This window comes from Anser anser (genome assembly GCF_964211835.1).
Source record: "Anser anser genome assembly, chromosome: 4".
Lineage (NCBI taxonomy): Eukaryota > Metazoa > Chordata > Aves > Anseriformes > Anatidae > Anser > Anser anser.
In genome coordinates this window covers 7,379,992-7,401,967 of record NC_139724.1, presented here as the reverse complement: position 1 = coordinate 7,401,967, position 21,976 = coordinate 7,379,992, and the positions used below count along the sequence as shown (strand labels likewise).

Below are 21,976 nucleotides of genomic sequence, written 5' to 3'. Positions count from 1 at the left end.
AGTGCCAAAAAAAAGTAAAATGTAAACATCTTTAGAGATAAATGGATTATTCAAAATATGTCTTGATTTTATTCATTATATGAATTGATGAATGCTGGCCACTTTCGTATCAGTATCTGATTTTGAAAATAAATTATTTTTATTGGAAAAGAAACTATAACCACAGAAATGGTGAAATGGCCCCTCTTTAACTTGACTTTTAAACATTTTTTAACTTGACCTTGCAGTAGGCAGGCAGGAGGATATGTTGATATTGAACCCCCTCCATGCAGATGAGCCCTCATGAGGCCACAGCTGAAGCACTCAGCCCAGCTTGGGGAGCACGTTGAGAAGAGCATGAATGCCTGGAGGTGGGGGTGTTACAGAGGACCACAAAAGTCATCAGGAGTTTAGAAAAAAATGACCTCTCAGGAAGGACTACAAGACTTGCATTTGTTTAGCCTAGAGAGGAAAAGATTAATGGAAGGCAGTGACAGCAGCGCTCACATAGCTGAGGAGTTCTAACAGAGAAAAAAATAAGCAAGCTTCTCATTACATCTGCTGGGAATGAAACTAGAGGTAACAGATAAAGGAGTTTTGGACTAGAAACATTCCATTTTTTTTTTGGTGCTGGGTATGTTATTTCCCTACTTCAAGGCCATAAGCAGATCTGCAAGTGGTGTTTCCCATATTATATTTGCTTGTGTGAACCCAGGCCTTTAAATTGCGTGCAAGACACAGAAAAGTCCAGGCTGCTTTCTTGCTTTCTGTCTTTCCACATCAGCAGAAATATATTGTGGTCTTTTTCCAGGAAGCAAACGATAGATAGTCCTGCCAGTCCCACTACCACTGCGGAGCCCCCTGTAAGTGCCTGCGGGCAGGCTGCCCGTTTCATCTGACGTGTCATCCCTTCTGCAGAAAGGCACAGCTGTCCTTGCAAAAAGAGCTGGTGCTGATAATTCTCAGGGTTACCCATAAATTGCTACTGCCTGACGATGTACACAACCTGCTTACTCTTACCTCGGAGCTCTGCTGTCTATTACGTTTCCTCTTTCGTTTTCATTTATTGCTGCTTCATCTCTTTATTCTCTTACCTGGTATTTCCCCAGGCCTGGCGTAGTTCTTGCACTTCTTATTTCTGTTTTCACTCCTACCCATTTCTCTTTCCTGCTTCACTGCCTTCTACCCTAAATCTTGAGACAAATTTCTTTCTTCTTTTGTAATGAAATTTTCTGTAACATCCTCCAAAGAAAAAAAGTGCTTTACCTAAACGAGTAGCTCATCTTCTGCCAACTGCCCATTGCACAAACATCACTCTCACACACTCACAGCCAAAACAAGTTTTGGGTACTGCTCAACCCTTCCAAACAGAACTCAAGTGCACCTGAATGTATTAATTTAGGGGTCAAACTTAGGCTTTAACTCTTGGTGTACCAACAGGCCTTCAACACGGGCCTTCTATCTGGTAAGATTCAGCAGCTACACGGTTTGGGGCTTTCCTCCTCAGGAATGTCCCAGGGTTCAGACTGAGTACTCTAAGTGGTTTTTAGGAATCCTGGGCACATCTTCCTGCACGTTTCAGGGTAGTGTTCTGCCAAGATACATCGAAAGTATCTTCAAAGTAGCTGCCACTGATGCTTGTGGCTGTTTTCCAGTGGTATTTTGACGCCAGCCCCACTGGGGCCCTATGCCCCATTTTCCAATCAATAAAAAAAGGGATACCAGTACGCTCTTCTTTTCTAGACAGCTACAAACTGCATCACCCAGTGGCACCACATGCTAGCATTAAAGGAACTTTGCAAGAAACGAGGAGACCTGCAGTTCAAGATTTCAACTGCATCTGTGGATCTTCCTGAATAGACAGTAAGAACACGGATACAAGCTGCAAGGTTTGCATTTACAGCTTTCTCAATATTTTGCTTTGTTTGGAGCATGTGTTCAGCGCAGAGTCAAGCCTCTGAAAATACTGCAGAAAGCTGTAACTGAGGACAGCGCAAGGAAAGGGATTCATTTTCAGTAACTGCTGTTATTTCAGTCCTCCCTCAGCATTTCTGTAAATTATTTTAACTCCACTAGATGCAGCCCAACCCCCCCTCAAATTGCACAAATAAGAGCTACCTAGTACCAAGAGAAATGCATTGCCAGGAAAACTGCAGGTTCAGATCAGGCATGGTTTTACGACCACAGAATTTTACCCACTCTGTTTGGATAAATCCTGAGAAAAATCCTCCCTGCAGTACTTCCAGTTTTATCTGAAGTATTTTGTTAAGATTGAAATTAGGACACAAAACCTCCCAAAAATCAAACAACAGTGCTGAATTGTGGTCATAGGTTAGTTGCTGGTTGTCTATAAATAGCTAGTCCATACTATGAATATTAACTAAAAGAGAACAGCAAGCAGAATGTTTTGTTTTTTTTTTTTAAGAAGAAACATAGGTGCTTTCAAAACACAAAACCTTCCATTGGAAGAGATTTAGGGGCAATCTTAACAGTATTGTTTGAAAACATCAATTCCATTATTCCTATTCAGTACCTCTAAGACCAAGATTAAGAAAATCTATAATTTAAACATTCAAGAATTAAAAACAAATATTAAAAACACAGAAGATGGGAACTTATGAAAATGTTTTTTTAAAAATAATTAATTTGATATAGCTAATTTCCTTCTCATACATACAGCTCTTCATGACTCATATTTTACATCTTTCCCTGATGGCCATATCAGCTATTTTCTTTGCAGGAATTCAGGTTCTGATGCAATCCAGTGGATGGCCAGAGCTGATAACAGTGCACAACAAAGGTGGTATTCAATTTAATAAAACCATTTTAATAAAACCATTTGCAAATTTCATGAAATTGAAGTAAGCCCTGAGAAAAACGCACAACCTTCATGGCTTTTTATGTCTTTGGTGTGTTAAAGCAATACACGACACAGGACGTGTTCGTAAAGGTACCTGCACGCAACCATCCCCACCACAACAGCGCTTGGTGAAGGAAAAGCCGTGTCCCTAATGACGGCCCCATGCTGGATCACCAACAGCGCAACGCTGCCCCAAGTCAGGATTGCTGCTGCCCCTGGGCTGCAGGCCGGTATCGCCGGCTGGAGGCACCCGGCAGCAAGAGCAGAGGAGAGGAAGGAAAGGGAGGGAGCCGCCGCAATTTCTCCCACCGGGAACAGGACGAAGGCAGGAAATGAAACTTTGGTGCCAGCGCTGCCCCGGTGCTCCTCTGCTCACCCGCATGCAGCACCAAGCATGGCCCAGCACCAGGCCGTAGCTACACCGTGGTGGCAGGGATCTGCACCACGAGGGCGGTGAGGCACTGGCACAGGCTGCCCAGAGGAGCTGTGGATGCCCCATCCCTGGAAACGTTCAACATTGGGTAGGGCAGGGCTTTGGGCAACGGGGTCTAATGGAAGGTGTGCCTGCCCGTGGTGGTAGGGTTAGTCTAGACGAGCTGTAAGGTCTCTTCCAACCCCAGCCACTCTGTGATTCTGTGATTAGTTACCCAAGCAAGCAGCACAGTTTCCATAAAGCTTTCTCAAAGCACCCCGCAGCCAGTTCCTGCGCACACTCACCCCACCAAAAACCACCAGAAAAGCATCTGATGAGGACTGGCCTTGGCTAACGTGGCCGTAGGTTATCAAGGAGTTCCTCCTCAACGAGAACAACAGTGGAAAGCACTGACTGAGCGCCCCCGTGTTTTACCTAGCACCTGCAATAAGCCAAACACACACCAAGCTTTACCTCCCCAAACATGCGGCCACCAAAATCTGCGCCAGTTTCATCGCTTCTTTTATAACCTCAGAAGAAATGCAAACTCCCAACCGAGCGCACCTAACTGCAGCTTTCCTCAGTGCGCTTTCTGCTCCTGTGCAAAACCTGGTGGATATCTTCATTACTGTGTGCTAAAGAGGGATGAGCACGTTGTTCGCGCTCCATAAAGTAATAACTGTGCTCAGCATGATCATCAGCACCCCAGCCTGCCTTGGACAAAGGCTCCAAGCTCTCTTTATTTAAACCTGCTAAACCTATTTAGTAGGTTTTAATTAAACTCTTTAAAGCTATTTAAGCCACCAGATTGTCACCCTTTAATGGTGATATGTTTGCCTGTCGTGTGCAAGATAAAAGGCAGGAGTTCCTAAGGGTTGTGTTATAGGATGAAAAACAAACTGCCACCCCCCTTGCATTAGTCACGGCAAATCAATTTTAAAACGTCTTTAATGGCTGCAGTTTCATATAAGAAAGAGCTTTTTGCATGTTGTGCATTGCTGAGCAGAAAAGGAAAAAGGATAAAAGGAGAGCCCCTTCCCTGCACAGGAAAGAGCAGGAGCATCGGTGCGAGCCACCCCCGCCCAGAGAGCAGAGAGCAAATGATGTCCTCTGGGTAATGCTCTCAGTGATTTTTCCTTACCATGCTATTTGCAAGCCTATTTTTGTTTCCCAGAAAAGAGCGTGCTTGGGCAGAGCAGATGTCAGAGAGCACGGGGGGAAGCTGAGCCCAGGTCAACGGGCAGCTCTCCTTTGTGACGTGCCGGTGGTGCAGCCACTGGTAAAACCGTGGCTGTTCTGCTCTGGGCTTTCTTAGCCCTGCGCTAAGATCCCACCTCGTCCCCAGCAGTGTGACTAATTGTATAATTCAGGAAAGGGCCACTGCAGCGTCTGCTGCGATGTACTCATTTTTAGCACATCCGGGCCCAGCCCTATGCACTCACTCCAGCCGCACCCGGTCCTGACAAATGTCCGAAAGCATCCGGAGCATCAAAAACCCATTCCTGTGAGAAAGCTCCTGTGGAAACACGGTGAGTTGCTTCTGTCACTAATGTAATTCCATGCTCAGTTGAGCCCTCCCTCACCTTTATCACAACGTCCAGTAGGCAGGCTGGACGGTACCAAATGTATGAAATATCCCAAAAGGAAAGCCCAAAATGGGGATGGGAGTACGGTCTCACAGAAGTCACATTATAGGCAAGGATGAAAGATGTGCTTTGGAAAGATCTGGTTTCTGTAAGTGGCACACACACAGATGAGAAAGAGCCCTTCATCTGCAAACATCTCACAAAGCTGACTGATAGAAATCCAAAATAACACAGGTGTTCAATCTGATACAACAGCTAAGCTCAGATGCCAAATCAAAGTGTTTTTCTCACGTGCTTTAGATTCCGAAGCAGGAACTCAGAAATGAAGTTCTTAGTAGGAGAACACCTGAGGCAAGGCTCAGCACGGAGGACCTACGCTATCAAAGAGCATTGGGAACTGCAGCGGCAGCCCCACCAGCACCCATGCTTACAACCAGCTTCCTAGTATAGCTTATTTGGGGTGCTCAGGCTTGTCCAAACTCTGGGTCCCAGTCAGTGCACTGGGAAGTCACGGAGAGCTGGGAGCTGATCACCTCATGGTGTTGAACATCTGTAGGTGTCTCTTGTACTATTTGCCCATAAAAGTGCAATTTAGTTCCCTCTGAAGATTATGACTATTGCAAATCAATTTGCACTTCCTAATCAGATCCTTCTGGTCTTCTCCTTTCGCCGTTTCTTCCATGAATAACCAATCCTCATTTTCCAGTATTTGCCCTTGAAAATTATATTTTCTGCCAGTTCATGGAAAGGCAAGGTGAAAGCAGTTTGGGAGGATGCAGTGCACTACAAGGAAGCGTTGCTGTAAGACAAATAGTGCACTAGTTCACTTAAGTCCAGCAGCACTGAGATGCACCAGCCACACGACTCCGTTAGCACAGGGAGCAGCATGCAAGGGAAATAATGGGTTCCTCTGAAGCCACAGGAACCAGAGCAGATAAAATGTGCTGAACACAACAAAAAAGAAAAACAGTCCTGCACTGGGCAGCTCTCACCTCTAATACCTGTGCTGTGCATTTCCCTCTCTGTCATCAGCACGTCTCGCGGGTAGGGTTATTTGGCATTCATCTTCAATAAGTTCTTCCTCTCGTTATATGCTGAGAGCTACACTAGCCTGTTGTTCCAAGCGAAGCCCACAGTTGGTAAATACATTGCTGCCTTCTGAAGCACAGCAAAGACCTTAATAGACTGTAACTACTTGCTCAAGTAAGAAAAAACTTCCTAAAGTGAACCTAAAGCTGCTCTACTGTAGCAGCCTTTCAACCAAATATCTATTGTTTCCAAGACTTGTGTGTTTTTTTGGCAAAGCAGAGTTTAATTCTGCAGAATGCCCAAAAAGCTCCATAACTGAAAGAATTAAGCATTTTCCAGAAAGAAATTTCAACAGTCTGGTGCATAAATGAGTAACTTTTACCAAGTTGTATGCTGGCCCCAAATATTTCCTTCATCGTGCCACAGACTTCTGCCTTTATGATGGTCTGTAGATGTCAAGATGAGATGAGTTTTGGACAGCTGGGTAGGAGTTTCAGAGCATCTGTGATTCTAGGGCAGTATTTTGGCTTCTGGAGACCCTGAATAACAGTGGAAGATTAGTCATGAATCCTGCCCAAAGCCACTACTCATTCCCAGATGTGACACAGCTTAGAATCTGGGGTGAAAACACTTGTATTTTTCACTTTTTGTCAGAGCAATCCTTGACTCGTTCCCCATTTCATCTCGCAACCCTTGGTGGTATATTTTTGCTTCTACAGCCTTTGAATGAGTTCACAAACACTGATATTTACCTCACCTATATTGGTGTGATATATAATCCATGCTGAGATGAGGAGGGGTAATTCATCTATCAAAGAAAGATGACTTCAGAGTGTCCTCACACTGGGATAAATAACAGCTTGCATATTAACATTTAGAAGGTTATCAACGCTGTATTTCAAATAAAAGCCTAGACTCAATGTTGAGAATGTGAAGTGGGAAGACTAGTAAAAAAAATTACCCTGGTCACTGCAAATAATTATCATGCAATGAAAACATGCCTCAACAAAAAAGTAGTGTATTTATAGAGGAAAATAATGCAAACTCTTGACCAGAAAGGTTAGTAAATATGCTGGCACTGTTTTCCTCAGACTAACTAAAATCTAAACCTTTTGCTTTTCTTATCAGTTGTTGCCTCAGTCACCAAGCCTGTCAAGCCCAAATATGATATTAATCTCCTGCTAAAGATTATGAAAGAAGACATCTGCAGGAAGCATAAGCATCTCATTAATATAATCAGGGATTTAATTAATTTAACCCTAAAATTTTGATTACACTGACATTCCTCAAACCAAGTACGACCCTGAGAACTCAAGGCATTAAGACAACCTGAATGTGCTTTTTGAAATGATTATATATCTTGGAGAAGTCTTCAGAGAGCAAGGCTGGTGTACTGCTCCTATCCTGGCAAAACGTTTAATTTCATTAGAGAGATAAGACAAGGCAGAAAGGTTGCAGCAGATAAATATGATGCACGACCATGTGCCACCAGCTCTGTGGTTTCAGCAACCTGAGACACATTGCTATCTACAATGCACAGCTAACACCCAGGTGCACGTAGTGCTACTGGAAAAAGAGATTAAAAGTTGTTGTAAAAATTCTCTGTTGATAAATAGACCAGGATTTTCACCTGTACCAAAGTCAGGCAAGCATCTGCTGGCCACTTAAAAGCAGTTAGAAAATCCCTTCCCTGTTATTTGCATCACATAACATTCTGTCGAGCCTCTTTTCCTCTGGCAGGTAGGTCTGTGATGGTGGTAGGGCACCCAAGAGTCCACTTTGGCAAGACAAATGCCCAGGTATCACCACTGTGCTGGGACAACGACAGTGGTTTGTGTGGCAGGGCATGGTGCGACTCTAGGTGTCAACTCCTCCGTTTAATTTTGGACACCTATTTTTAGAGCTCTAGCTGAACCCAAAAGTAAATGTTTACCTTCTAGTGGAGCCCGGTCTGTAATTCCTGATTTGTATTTGGAAGTAACAGCTGCTACACACACACAAATCCAACACACTCTCTCCATCTACAGAATCGCCAAATTAAAGACCCATTAAAGGGTCTTTCTCGAGTTTGCCTCAGCAGAAGACACAGCCCCCCAGCATGAGCAATAGAAATGATGATGTTGTCCCCACATGATTTTGGGGACTCATCTTTGGCCTGGCGTCTTAGCTTGGCTACCGAAGGGTACCAGTTAAAGTCGCTCTCTTCCTTGGGTTGAAAGTTTCTTAAAGATTATTTTCATGTGTATTTTTGCAGGTTTTTCACACAGATCAGACAGATATAGAAATGACTGGACACTGTAATCAAGGTCCTTTCCTATTTAGGAAAGCAAAACAAAATATAAGCCTCAGCGGATCTTTTATCCTAATTTGTAAAGGTCTGAAGATTAATAAGAAATTTTGGTTTTAAACCAGATGAAAGAAAAAAGATAGATAAAAAAGAAAATAGGCTGGTAAATTTTCAGATGAGACAACCATTTGTTGGTTCTGTTATACAGCATTATGCGTCCTTAGGTCTGGAGCTGCAGGCAACATGCCCTTCAAATTCAGTTTCTATTTATTTTGGCTGCAAATCATCATCTCCTTATCAAGCAGGTATTAAGCCATCTGCTCCTAACCTCAGTAAATGCAGTAAACTTGCATTCCAGTGTGGGGCTAAAATAAATGGTTTTCTTTTGTCCAGTAGTAAATGCACCTTTAAAACCCATTAGGCAAAATTGGCCCACCATGAGACAGCTCAAAGAAATGAAATAGATGTGGCAGCAGGGAGGAAGGGGGAAAAAAGGGGGGGGATTGGAGGGAGGGAAAAAGTCTGTACCAGAACAAAAACTCAATTAAAGGCTACGATAAGCTCCAGCACTACAATTTGATTTCTGAGAAAGCTAGTCTTGCAAACTGCTAGGAGGGGTGGAAACATCCAAAAGATTTTTTCACAACAGGAAAACTCCCAAGACATTCAGAGTTTGGGTTCAAGCAAGCTAAAAGCACGAAAAGGCAGGTCGTTATCTAAACCCTATTGACGTTTCCCAAGTTTTCAGAGATGAGAGCGATCCGACTGTGAGAGCCTGTGCATTGGTGGTGTCTGCCAGAGCACAGCCATGAATAATAACCCAGAGTAAGGGGAGACCACAATCAAGTTTTAACTGCTCAGAATGGTTAAGTTAGTGCTTAATTTTAAAATTTATTTCTTTAAAGGACTTGAAGACTTGTAACCTGAGAGCAGGGGAAGAAGGAAAGGGAAAGACTATCCATCTCCTCTAGTTAACGTTGACAATAGCAGAGTTAGGGTGATTGCAAATGCGTATGATCACTACAGGAACCCTGCTTTGGTGAAACATCCCCTCAGGCTATCATAAACCACAGTGTTGTAGGGCTGGGATGATGCCCCAGGTGCTACAGCAAGCCCCTGATGAGGAAGGGGTTGGGAAGTGCCTAGCTTCAGGTTGCTCCATGCTGTAATGGAGCAGCTCCAAATCATGGCATTTGGACCAGGCTCTCGATGCCAAGTTTTGCTCCCAAAAAAGTGAAAAGCACCCTTGTTTTATTTTGTAGTGCCATCAGTTTTAGAGACAGTGAAAGGTGCTGTTCGTTGTCAACAGGGGTCACTAATCAAACATCAATAGATTCACCCGTAGCACATCCCTGATGCCAGGCGGCATGATACAGCATACATAACCTGAACACATCCAGACTGATGCTGAGAGGGGTACAAGCCCCTTCTTTTCTGCTGTCGTTTCTGTAGGAGAGAAACCTGGGTGCCCAGACTGGAAGGAAGATGTGGTATGCTACGGACACATCACAAAGGGAGAGAAGCATTTACACTGGATCACTATCCTTCCGTGATAAAGACCCATTCCAGTGCAGTCTGTTGTTTAAAGATGGAAATGCTAGGAACCAACCCAGAAAGCATTTCTATTTGAGATCCGTTTTGGGGCAGGGAAGAATAGAGGGCAATATGCTGGAACTGAGAACCCTGGGACGAGCATGAGGGAAGTCCTACATTCAGCAGCACATCATTTAGCTCTAAAAGGGTGGATGAAAGCCTGGAGAGCAGAGGCAGGTTGTCAGGAGGCCATCAGCCTCCACATATACTGGAGGCTGGTCTCCAGTACATACTGGTCTCTACTGGCCTCCGGTAATTTGCTGGCAGAGGGTAGGTCCCACCAAGAAGTAGGGACTCTGAGGACACAAGATCCCAAGATGAGTTAGAAAACTACCAAGAAAGCAGCGCCCACATACAGGCTGAAGGTAAGGCATAAAGTTTGGAAGCCCTGCAGGGGACTTGGCACAGTCTCTACTAAACACGACGGAAACACCCTTCTGCACGGTTTGAAAAAGAAGCAGGGGCAGGCGGCTTGTGTGCATTACATGATGAGGCTGCAAACCCACATATTACTTGTCTTGGTAAACTTTGAAGACGGAGACAAACTACCCCAAAACCTGGTAGAGGGAGTATTAAAACACTGGGGTATGATTTGACCTTCTCTATATTTTACTGAGCTTAATATTAAAATACTAAAGGTGTTTCTAAGCAACCAGAGAAATGCCTTGCTGCCGTCTCCAGTGTTCAAAACAGAGAGCCCGAACACGCAGGAGGCTGATATCAGCCTCCTTGTGATCTTCAGAGGATCAGAGCCTGCTGTTACAGCCCAGATATACAGAACACTGCAACGATCACAAATAGTGGAAATCCGAAGACTTCGGTCCAGCCTCATATATCAGACAGTAAAACTGCTTCTGCTTTAACAGGTGACACGTAGGAAAAGTCCAGGTAACCTGCTTTTAATTACTCATTTTTAGAGACCGCACAGAAAGACAGAAGCTTGACCAGATTATGTTCTTTTTCTTGGGCAACACAGACAGAGACACATAATCCAAACACATATTCTTCATTTCTTAACGCGAGTTTGCCAACAGAATTTCACTACCATGTTTACCTTTTGATAAAGCATTTTCAAAAATACTTCTACAGAACCAAAATTGTTCAGAGCATACGTATCCTACGTGCAATTTGCTTATTCTCTGTCATCAGTTCTGCCCCGTTCACATCACGCAGAGGAGGGAAGATCCTTTTTAAAGAAAGGGTAGTGTAAAACTGACAGAATTCCTCCCACCCCTGCGTGCTGCCTTCTGATAAGCTCTATGGACTTTTGTGTTAAATATGCTCCTTTTGATCCAACTCCGCTTCGCTTTTCAGAAGTTGTGAAATTAAAGGTTCAACAATGACAGGAAGGCTATTTTTACTAGGAGTAGCAGACAGAGAATAAATAGTACCTCAACACAGACTTCTGTGGCTTGTACTTAACATAGTTTTAAACGCAGTTCTTTCTTTGGCACAACATTATTTTTAATCTCCTGTATCGATTTTTTTTTCAAAAAAGCTGTGAGCCCAGGCTCACATTAGCTACATCACAAAAGACATGTCTAGATTTTACCACGTAATCTGAGCAAAAGTTCATTAATTGATCACTTAACCTGGTATTTTATTTATCTATTTTTACTTCTGACTCATAAAATCATTTAGAGGCAATCTACGGGCATTTATGGAAGCTCTGGTTCTGAGTGTGCACGCCAGAGGACCAGCAAATTAAAGTGCAGGTAAAAAGCAGATTTGACTTCAAATGCATCTTTTGACAAAGGTGGTGATAGATTCTGGTCCTTATTACAGATTTTCTCACCCTTTCAGGATTTTCTAGCTAATTCCTCTTTAAAAGCACGATCTTCCAGGCTGATGAATAATGAAAACAGCAGTTCAATGACCATGTGAACACAGTGAAGCTTGATTAAATCTGTGAATCTCAGAATCGCTTTAAAAAGATACTGCACTCAGAAAGTAACATTGCCCCCAGGCGTGCATCCCTTATTATCTGGCACCTGATAAACGCCTTAAGTCCCCATATCTTTTTGGGGCAAGCCCAAACTTGTTTCTCAGAGACACCCCCAGCCAAACTTACTGCTGGCACAGAGCCAGGGACATCCATCAGGGCAGGTTTGATTTCCAAACGTTCACCAAACCTGACAGACGTTTCAGTTTCCCCTTAAAGCCCTCTCTCCAACGGATGCTTCAATTCAACGAATAAAAAAAGGAACAGAAAACCTTTGTAAATACAGCGCTTTTAACTCCTCTCAGGTAGAGGAGCTTCACGACGCCCAGAAAGAGGGCTATGGCAAGAAGCACAATGGCAGGAAAGTTTTTCCTAGAACACAGCTAAACTCAGGTCCTAGCTAGTACCTTCTCCTCCTCCAGCACGCAGTCTTTCAACCACTACACCTCACAGAAAACAACCAAACAAAAAATCAGAAGGGAAAAAAAAAAAGAGAACACCCATCTAACGAAAGAAAAGCTTTTGCTCACAGCCTGCTGAGGTTAAAACAGCCAAAAACTTACGTCCCAGGGCACAGACGCAGAGCGCAGCTAGGAGAAAGAAGGCAGTCCCCAGGAGCTTCATGCTTGGTGGCAGCAGTGGTGCGGGCAGCTCTCCCTCACGCAGCTGGGCAGGGAGTGCTCTCTCGCTCCGCGGCAGGCCTTAATTACTCCATGGAAAAAGGTGTGTAGAGCCTGTGCCTAGTCACTGCCCATTCCTGCTTATTTTGGGGACTTTGATAAAGAACAGGAGGAAACACAGCATACTCCCTCAGGGAGTTCAGCACGGAGGAGATTTATTGTTTCAGTCCTTACAGGAACTCCTTTTCTTTGGCAGCCGGCTGTGTTTTTGTTAATACATTATTTTGTTCTTCTTCGGCCAAGAGGTCAGGAAAGTTTCTCAACAGAGGCAAGACTTTCTTTAGAATAGGCTATACATCACCGCCTTTCATACTGTACCTGGGGGCACTTTTATAGGGGACATTTAGTAGCAGCAAAGGAGCCTGGTTAATAGGGGATAATGCACTGGGGATGGAGGGGCAAAGCAGGCAGCAAAAGCCCCCACCTGCCTCCTCTTCGTGTCCTTTTAAGTGGCCTTGGGCAACAACGCAGCCAGCAGAGGACGTGCCTCCCGAGAGCTGCCAGCCCTGAGGGGACACCAGCACAGGTCAAGGCCAGGCCCCGAGCAACATGCCCCATGAGGGACAGGCTCCGGGCCTGTTATTAGCCCCCCCCCACACACCTCTTTGAACAACTTCCTAAAATGTGAAGAATTTCAACTAGCTGTAACGGATTCTGGTTCATTAGCAAAGGAAATATATATATATATATAAAATTTTCTGCAGAGGTACCTGCAATGCTGACTTGCTGTGCCATGTGGTGAAAATAAAGTCCTCAAAGTTCCCCTAGGGAACCCATGTAGGATCCGTGTCTTCTCCTCAGGTCCAGCTAACCCAGGAAACTGTGGCATCCCTTTTTCTCCCAGCCATTTCCATAGAGGACACAGAAGAGTCCCCAACAGAGCTCTGAAGTCAATAGCTATCAAAACATGGTCTTGCAGTGCTCTTATATACTGTGCCTTAATGACTTTATGCAGCTGACAATAATTACTGACAAAACTTCAAACCCAATGAGAACACCTTGCAGCATCTGTCCTCATCTCCCTCTGTGTCAGCTCTCAGGAAAATTAAGAGGAAAACCTGACCTCACAAACAGCCTGACTTGTTAAACAGTCAACTCTACTAACTCTACTTACTGTAGTAATTTAGTTTTTTTTGTTTGTTTGTTTGTTTTGTTTTTGTTTTTGTTTTTTTCCCTTATGATTGTTGCTCACCATAAGGGAAGTTTTGGAACAGTTTCACATGCAGGAACTCCCAGGAGCTAAGCCAGTGCTTCCAACAGCGGTGCTGTTTTATTCATGTGATGAGGAAAACAGTAGCAGATCAGCCTCGTGTGCGGAACAACATTTGTTTAGTTAAAGAAATTACATTTATACATCTTAAGACTGTGACACATCCTCTGCCTATTGCAGATGGCAGAAGCTGGTGCTCAGTAGAAATCTGATGGTAGATACTGAATTTCTGGCACTTCATCTGGATAAGTATTTGCTTCTAGGAGAAATGAAAATCTGCAAGTTGTCCTTAGCAAGGCTGAGCTTTCTCCATCATTGGAAAGGATCTCACCGTAATACAGATGTGACTAAGAGCAGAGGTGGGGCACACAATGACACTTCTCAAGGGGGTTGGAGCACATGGCAGGGAGCTAGAGCCAGCATGCTGTTTTTATACTCGTTTTATGCCAACATAGGACATGAAGTTAGCATGGCCCAGAAAGCAGTAACCACTGCAGCAGAAAGCCTTCAACCAAGAAGGTAAATCTGAACTTGGAGAATTAACTCATCCCAGGGTAGGGATGTTTCTGATGTGGTAAGAGGAGCTCTAACCTTAGACTTACTGCGCTGCCAAAATAGAACCTGAAATGTTCGTTCTAAAGAATGATACAGAAAGGAATTTTATTGGCTGTAACGAAACTTCCTCAGCAAAATCTAAGAGGCTTGAGGACAGGATGCCTCCCCTGTTTTTTGAGACCCAGAGAAACTGAGTGCCTAAGAGCGTTGATTTGCTTCAGTGGTGTTCATGTTGAGTAGCAGCATCCGAAGGAGTCCTCAAAGCTGATGCTGATGGTGGCGGTTACCTGCAACTCAATGAAGGCAAAAAGTGTTGCATCTCTGCAGTAGGTACCCATACTGCGTGTATCAGAGTGGAGCAAGCTCCCCAAACTCATGCAAGGGGATGGGAGAGAAAGGACCACAGCTGTCTTCCACTGAGTCAAGAAACCTGAATTGGACCTCAGAGGATCCTAAGGCAGCTTCAAGAGAACTGTGGCCCCCTAAGAGACCCCCTGACATCAACAGCAAAGGCAGACAGCATTTGCAAAATCAAACTTGGTAGGACGACCATTGGCACGAACAGGAAGGAATAATAATAGGAATAGAAAGGGAGCAGATGAAAGAAATCACCAAAAGAAAAACTCTGGCCAAGCTGAGTTGCAGCTTCTGTCTTGAAGTATCTGAGGTGTAGAAGAGAGATTCTCACTACTCTTGTCAATGGAAACATATTTTTTTCTTGAAAAAAGAACACTTTTTATTTTTTAAAAGGTTTTAAAAATCTTCCAGAGATCTTTGTAGCAAAAGATTATTCCTCTATGTGTACAGTGAAAAAAACTTCTCTTTTCCTCCCTAACAGCAAATAAGTTTTCCTTGATTGAATAAATGTTTTTCTTTCTTTCCTCAAACTGAGAAATTTAGCTTCAGTGCCAATGTGTTCTTTGTTTTATAAAGAGAAATTTGGTCATCGGTAATGCTGCCAACTGTGGTATTACTGCCAGCTTTGGACTATCTGGAGTTTCACTTAGAGCCCCAGTACAAGTGGCTGTGTGACAGTCTCAGTTTCCACACTTTTTCAAGTGAGATTTTAGCCCTCATAGTTGCAGAAGAAAACTTGAAATATGACCACAGACTACTCTAGAGAATGAAAGGATTCTCTGTTTTAAAGTCTTTTTATTTTGTAGTCCAGTAATGGTTGGGTAGCCTACGTTATATATTTATTTTTGCCAGTGTGGTATTTCATTATTAAAGGGAAACCATTTACTGCCACAGTGGATTTGCAGTTAGAGATTTATTGGTCTCAGGCTGTATTTATATATTCTTTCTTAGTTCACATTGCTTGGAGCAAAACATTGCCTTCTTCTGCACAGTTCTCGTATGAGACTCAAATAATCCCCTTCAGATTTAGCGAATGTAAAAGTTTTACATATTGTTCAATATTCTCGAAGCACGGCTGCGTAAAACAGGAAATAATATGGACAGCCATGCTGCCTTGCTTTGGGCTATGGGCAATTTCCAGTGTGGGTACAAAGAGTAAATTTGTCAAAGTTTTTACGCAAGCAAAAATAAAAAGATACACGGTCTTCAATGATTTTCTAAAGTGAAGAAACAAACCTAGTGACCAAATTTGCCAGCCTTTCTCACTGATGCTTATTATTCCTTCCACTGAAAAAAGTAAGATAATCACATTTTTTTTGCTTTGCTACGTTTGTATTTCAGCAGATATATTAAAAATGATATTTTATCAGAAATTACCTATGACTTACCTATTACTTACCTCTGTATTTGTTTATACTCCCATAAGCAGGATTAATTTACATTGAAAAATGCAGTTGTAAACAGTATAGAAATACATTACTTAGTTCCATTCAATACATTCACAATACGTTACTTAGTTTCCATTCTTTTAAAAATCATTTTGGACAGTACTTGTTTTAGTCTATTACATATATTAATATTTGAATATAAAGTAGAACTTTAAAGATCTTGAATATAGCTGTACTAAACCAAGATATTTTGATGATCATATATAGAAGTTACTCAGAAAATTCATGCCAGGGGACATTTTAAAATGTAGATATTTTGCTCTGAATCTTTTATGAAAGTACTGGAACATACCAGGGAATAGAAATGTCAGTGCCCAACTGCCAAGTATTAAAGATCAGGCTTGCAAATATATTTAAGTGCTTAAAAACCAAGATAGCCACCTTTCCTTTGTAGCACAGAAATGTTTAAATGTCACTGATTTGATTCAGAGCCAGCCAATAATGTGAAAAATTCCACTAAATCTCTAAGTGCCTGGATCCCTTTATGTAGGCACTAAAGACCAAAACACATTCAGCCTTCAGTACTCTTTCCACAAAAGATATGTTCAAGGCCAGAGCTAATATAATTACTAGCTATCACACTTGAGTATTGCGGGATGAATTTTGTTTGTTTTTGTGTGTGTGTATTTTTTTTTCCCAATACCGACAGCCTCTGTAAGGATATCCGTTACTGCTGAGCATGTTTTTCCTCTTCTTTCATACCTGGAACTCTACTGATGTACTACAGGGAGTGAAAATGTGCTTGAAGGAACTAGCTCAATGTTTATTCACTTGCAGTTGATTCAAGTCAGGAACATATTTGAACAAATGCAGTTGCCACTCTGTTTGAGTGCCAGATTTCAAAGGATGCTATATGTGTGATGTGGATACACGTCACTGTCAGCGGGCACAGCAGATCTGTGCTCCTGAGCTACCTCTGTGCACCTCTCTCTTACTGTGCACTCCCATTGCTGCTGCCAGACAAGCCTGAGATAGAAAGAGGGCTCTGCACTTACACTGTTCACCATCCTGTCCCTGAAAACCATACTTCCATCCTGAGCCATGTTTATTTCACAGTCTCGTGAATCATGAGTATCACTGAAAACAGTCCAATTTTTGTGCCCAGTCCTTATTTTCCTAAGCCAGCGGACAATGCAATTTTAATAGGGCAGCAATTTACCCTACACCTGCTGACCAGGTTCACTGGCTTCCGGAGTTACTAAAATCCCACCAACGTGCGTGAAGGCTGTACTTGGCTGTTTTCTTTGGCTGTCGTTGTCCCTTGACTTTGTGAGGTCCCTACCTGGAGATGCAATGTGCTCCTTAACAACAAGGGTCCTTCTGATGATCCAGTTCTAGGTCCATTCCTTCTCTTTTTGTGAGTTACCGAGGTATAGGTATTTCCATCTTGCGGGTCAGAGAGAAGCTTAGGCATAACTGCAGAAATAGAGAGAAGAAGGCTATGGGGGGAAACATACTGCTGCCCCAAGTCCTTACATATGGGCTGGAGGAGAGCTGGAGGGGAGACCACAAACAGTCATTCTAGGGATTAAAAAAAAATGTGGGCTTGCAAACTTGAGCAAGGAACTTCATGTCATGTAAAGACTCACACGGAATATGTTTATAAGCTTCGCATCCTGTCCCAAGCTAGCGAAATGGGAAACAGTGAGTCAGTCTCAGGTTCTCATGTTATTTGAAACGCATGGAGTGATTACACTGTTGGCTGTCTCAGAGGAAACAAAACAGAAATATGCTTTTGAACCATGCCTTAATTTTCCAAGAGTCTGAATAAATCCAGCCACTATCTCTCCAGATGCATACCTCGCCTTCATTGCGGTAAACTGCAATGAGCTCATCCTTCTTGGGCACGGTTAGAAAATACTCAGCAGAACAAGGCTGCAGTGGTCCTCAGTGCTGAAAAGCAAGAAGTACCTTCTGTTCCAGCTGTACTTGTCAGCCTTCCTGGGCATGATGCTGAAGGACATTAACCTTCTGCCGAGCTGAGTTTCTGTGGCTTCCCTTTTTCCATTTGGTTTCCTCTGTACAAGCAGTGGAAAAATGCATCGGGTTTCTTGTTAGTCCCGCAAGGGGATACTCTGCATGTTGGTTGGTGTAAGCTATAGGTTTAACTGCCTCAGCTTTGTTTTCAGACCACTAGTGCCAGAAAAGAACATCTTAGAGCATTATAAAATATCTGATTATAAAGAGCCCCTTGTACCTAAACACAACACAGTATTATGGCTTTCTCAGCAGCCAACACTGTGGGTACGCCAGTAACCCGGCATCTGCTACAAATCCATGTTTTCATCCACTCGTAAAAGGAGACGCTGGGTAAAAAATGTGTCCATGTTCCTCATCTCCCAGTTCTGTTTCTGTCCATAAGTGCTGTGAGACCTGAGCATCCTGGGCCGCTGCTCACAGCACCTGGGGACCTCCTGAGGTGGGGACCGGGGCTGGAGAAAGGGCGCGTTACAGGGGCTTTGGCAGCCGTGCAGGATTTGATGTAGGGCAGAGAGGGAGTGAGCAGGCACTTCCCCACCAGCCTGACAGCAAGGAGCCAGAATTCACATATTACAGAACCAAGGCCAACTTACACTCCAAGATAACTCATAGGAGATGCTTTGCTGCGCAGCGCCAAGATCTTAAGGCAGCGTCTCTCTGCTTGCCACTTCTCCTCATGCTCCTTCTGCAGTCATCTGCCGTCTCGTCCACCCCAACCCTCAGCATCCGCAGGCTTGAGCTCTCTGTGGCTTCACCGCTGCGTGCAGAAGGGCTGTTGCTGCTGCTCCGCAGCGCCCGGCTCCCCCAGCTCTCATTCCTTTGCTGTATTTCAGACATCCTGTTGTTGCCATCGGGGCGAGCCTTGCTGGCAGGCATTTTTTGACACATGCACAATACAATGCGTGTCCGGTCTGAAGTCCGATCTGATAATAAGGAAACTGCGCCGGCAAGAGAAGGGGGTAAAATCCCTGTGTGGTGTGCCAAAATATACCCCCAGTATTTCGGCTTCCCTGCAGACCGCATATCTGCCCCTCTACAGATACCATAAACATTTTCCTGTTCTCTGCATTTCCACTTTCTGATTTGTTCAGAAATACAGGGGGGATTCAATTCTTTCCACGGCATGTAATAGTTAGGCAGCAACTGGCTGACTGAAAATAAAAGCATCTTGGGTGCCTGCTAAAAGCAGGTATTTCAGGTTACCTACAGATAACTGGAAAACTCACAGATTTTTTTCACACACGCATGGTTTTGCTGATTTGTTGTATTTCTGGGCAGTTTGTCATCAGGAATATACCAATTCACATCCATCCCTGCTTATACTAATCCAAATTTTTGATTAACCCAGGTGTTATTTAACTTCTGTCATCACCCACAGACACGGGGAGCCCCTTTCAGAGCCCTGTTCAGCCTGCAGGTGTTGCCCACAGCTAGGGTCAGTCCACGAGGGTCACAGCATGCCATGCAGAGTGAGTCTGTCAAGAGCTAGCTGAGGTGGCAGCTCCTCAAACACAACCGATCAAACCCATGCGTTAACAAATTTACAGCCAAAAGCTGTGAAGTAGCGTGTTATATCATCGCATTTACTGCAGTCGGTTCAATGACAGAACAAAACTGCTCCTTTGCAGGTGGGGCAGTGGGGGTAGCACCGCACTGACAGAAAGTTCAGTTTTGCAGAGAATCTTCATCTACGTCAGGAGGAATGTAAAGCACCAGCAAACGTTCGCGTACTCACTGAGGAAACCCAAGATATGTATTTTTTTAATTTAATTGGTATAACCCTTTTCTGTGATCTTCATTGCGCAACAGAGCCTTACAAGAAGAGACTGTTTCGACACAGCTCATAGCTGCTGGGAATCACCAACATGAACTGATGCTTGGGTCTGCTGCGTAACCGAGGTCGCTTGGATCAGGTCAGTACTTGAAAGCATAAAACATCGGAAAAGATGCAAGTGCTTCAGGAAGTAATAGCCAGACATTAGCGCTGCTCCAGCAGATTACCAATGAGCCAGGGGCGAGGGGAGCGATACCTGGCTGACGATCCACGGCCAACCCCTCCTTCGTGGCCTCCTCCCTTTGACCAAGCTGCTATACGGCCGCCACCCCTCGCTTGTTGGGTGTGTGGGGAGGCTCCTGCACTTCAGTCCTTCGGTTTTAGGTTGGTGTTAGAAAGACTTTCGTTTCCCCGTGATCCTGCTGTTTGGCTGGGAGGCCCCGGGCTGAGTCACCAAGCCACCTGCTGCAAAACAACAGGAAGAGCCACAAAATCCTTCAAGAATAACAATGGCTGGGAGGTGTCTTTATCCAGGGTGGATTGCTGGCTACGACAACATTTGCAAGTGTGTTGGAAATATGCTTCGTTCAGGCCATATTTTTCATTTTATGCTCTCTTCTGGAATGGATTTTTTTTCCCCAAAAATCTTTCAAGCACTGAGTCACAGTAGGGCTGATGGAAGGCTATTTGTCAAGTTGACTGTTTTGTGAGTTTTGCTACTTTTTGTTAGAAGATTTATTTGATGGAGGATTTTTTGAGCATTTGATCATCTTCAGAGCTGACCATATATATTCTTTCAGTATATGTTTTGGAGAGTAAATAGCAGGACTTGCTAAGGAATTTAACTGAAAATAAAGTTTTCTGTTGTTCGGTGAGGCCAGATCTGCTCTCATGTCAAGCTTACAGGGCAGATTCTTCAGACCCTTCCAGACCGGCCTACCTCTGCTCCCAGCGCAGTCAATTAAACACAACAGCAACAACAAAACCTTCCACCAACTTCAGTGAGCAGCATTAGAGAAGATTACTTTGGAAAATTCTGCTCATACCTATTTACGCCTATTTCAGCAACAGGTTCACAAATCTGTCCCTTGAGTGTGTAATGATTATTCCTATTAAATTCAGCCGGACATTCGACATACAAAGTTATACATGCAAATATTTATAATCATGCCCATGTGAGTAGGAGTCCAGTATTTCTATGTTCTGTGAAGCTCCTGCATCCTACTCTGGCCCCATATTGTATTCCCATTGCCTATCGCTATGTCGGCCTCACTCAGAGCGGAAACTGCACGGAATCAGGGGTTATCTTTATTTTCGTTGGGCATTAGCCCAATTTATGGGACAGAACGGAACTCACAGTTGGAAACAATACCACCAACAACAGGAAGCTTCTGTCACATTAGATCTAGGATTGAATTAGGTGTGAACTTGCTGAGCCACTGGCCTGTGACTTTCTCTGTGAGTCAGTACAGGCAGTACTAGGTAGCAGGGTGGGAAGGATTTGTTTTAACAGGTAAGGTGGATGTGATCTACACTTCAAACAACGCGCCTTATATTGCCCTTCTGTGTTTCAGCCGCTCCTCATAGAGGAATCAGCTGTCACTTCCAACAGATGACCTAACTAATGCCCAGCTGACCGAGTAACAAAAGAGGACCCTGTTGCAAATGGACTTGTCACAGTAATTAACAGCGAAGACACTTGCACTAGCCTGGACTGTTCTCCCTGCTCTTTGCCCCTCCTGTAACACCACGGAGCTAAGAACTCAGCTGAACGCTTACTTTGTCTTGCTCTCACTATTGCAAGACATTTAACATTTTGTTACATAGGTCTCAACACTTTTGATGTGTCTTCCATTTCCCTGCAAAGAGCATCATGTCGATTTCTGTTGTTTATTCCTCCCCCCCACCTCTGTTGCATCTTCATACATTCAAATTTCATTTCTCCCTTTTGTACCTGCTCTGTTAACAAGTATGTTTTTCCTCATTTCTTCAGCAAGCAATGCAGTATATGCTCAGCTGGAGTGGGCTCTGACCGTATGACTATCTGGCAAACCTACACAACTAAGGTCTTAGTGGCCAAATTTTTCTCTTGGAGACCATAAAAACGACATGAGAAATAATTGGCTGGGAGAGAAAAATGAAGGTAGTGCTCACACTTCTGCGGCTGATTGACTTTCCTTCTCCGGTTACCGTGGAAAATTACTTCAGATGTGGAAAAGCTGGGGATATTTCCCAGGTAAAGCCCTCCCTCAGTTTAATGCAGTTGTCACCTTTTTTGCCAAAT

At 43.8% G+C, this 21,976-nt stretch overlaps 1 protein-coding gene and 1 long non-coding RNA gene across 5 annotated transcripts in view; both read right to left on the bottom strand.

Annotated features, from left to right (window-relative positions):
- EMCN (endomucin) overlaps positions 1–13,252 on the bottom strand; it is a 50,715-nt gene extending 37,463 nt beyond the window's left edge. Inside the window, exon 1 of one of the 4 annotated variants that reach the window (XM_083835568.1) lies at positions 13,079–13,252. In XM_083835568.1, the coding sequence (XP_083691694.1) occupies positions 13,079–13,103 (25 nt within the window). In that variant the 5' untranslated portion in view covers positions 13,104–13,252. Of the gene's footprint in view, positions 1–12,251; positions 12,538–13,078 lie in introns of those variants that run through there. The other 3 variants (XM_083835566.1, XM_083835565.1, XM_083835567.1) reach the window with 3 other exon arrangements.
- Positions 13,253–14,438: 1,186 nt separating this feature from the next.
- LOC310899324 overlaps positions 14,439–21,976 on the bottom strand; it is a 29,226-nt gene continuing 21,688 nt past the window's right edge. Inside the window, exon 6 of the long non-coding RNA XR_014584206.1 lies at positions 14,439–20,157. This is a non-coding gene — a long non-coding RNA (uncharacterized lncRNA). The remainder of the gene's footprint in view (positions 20,158–21,976) is intronic.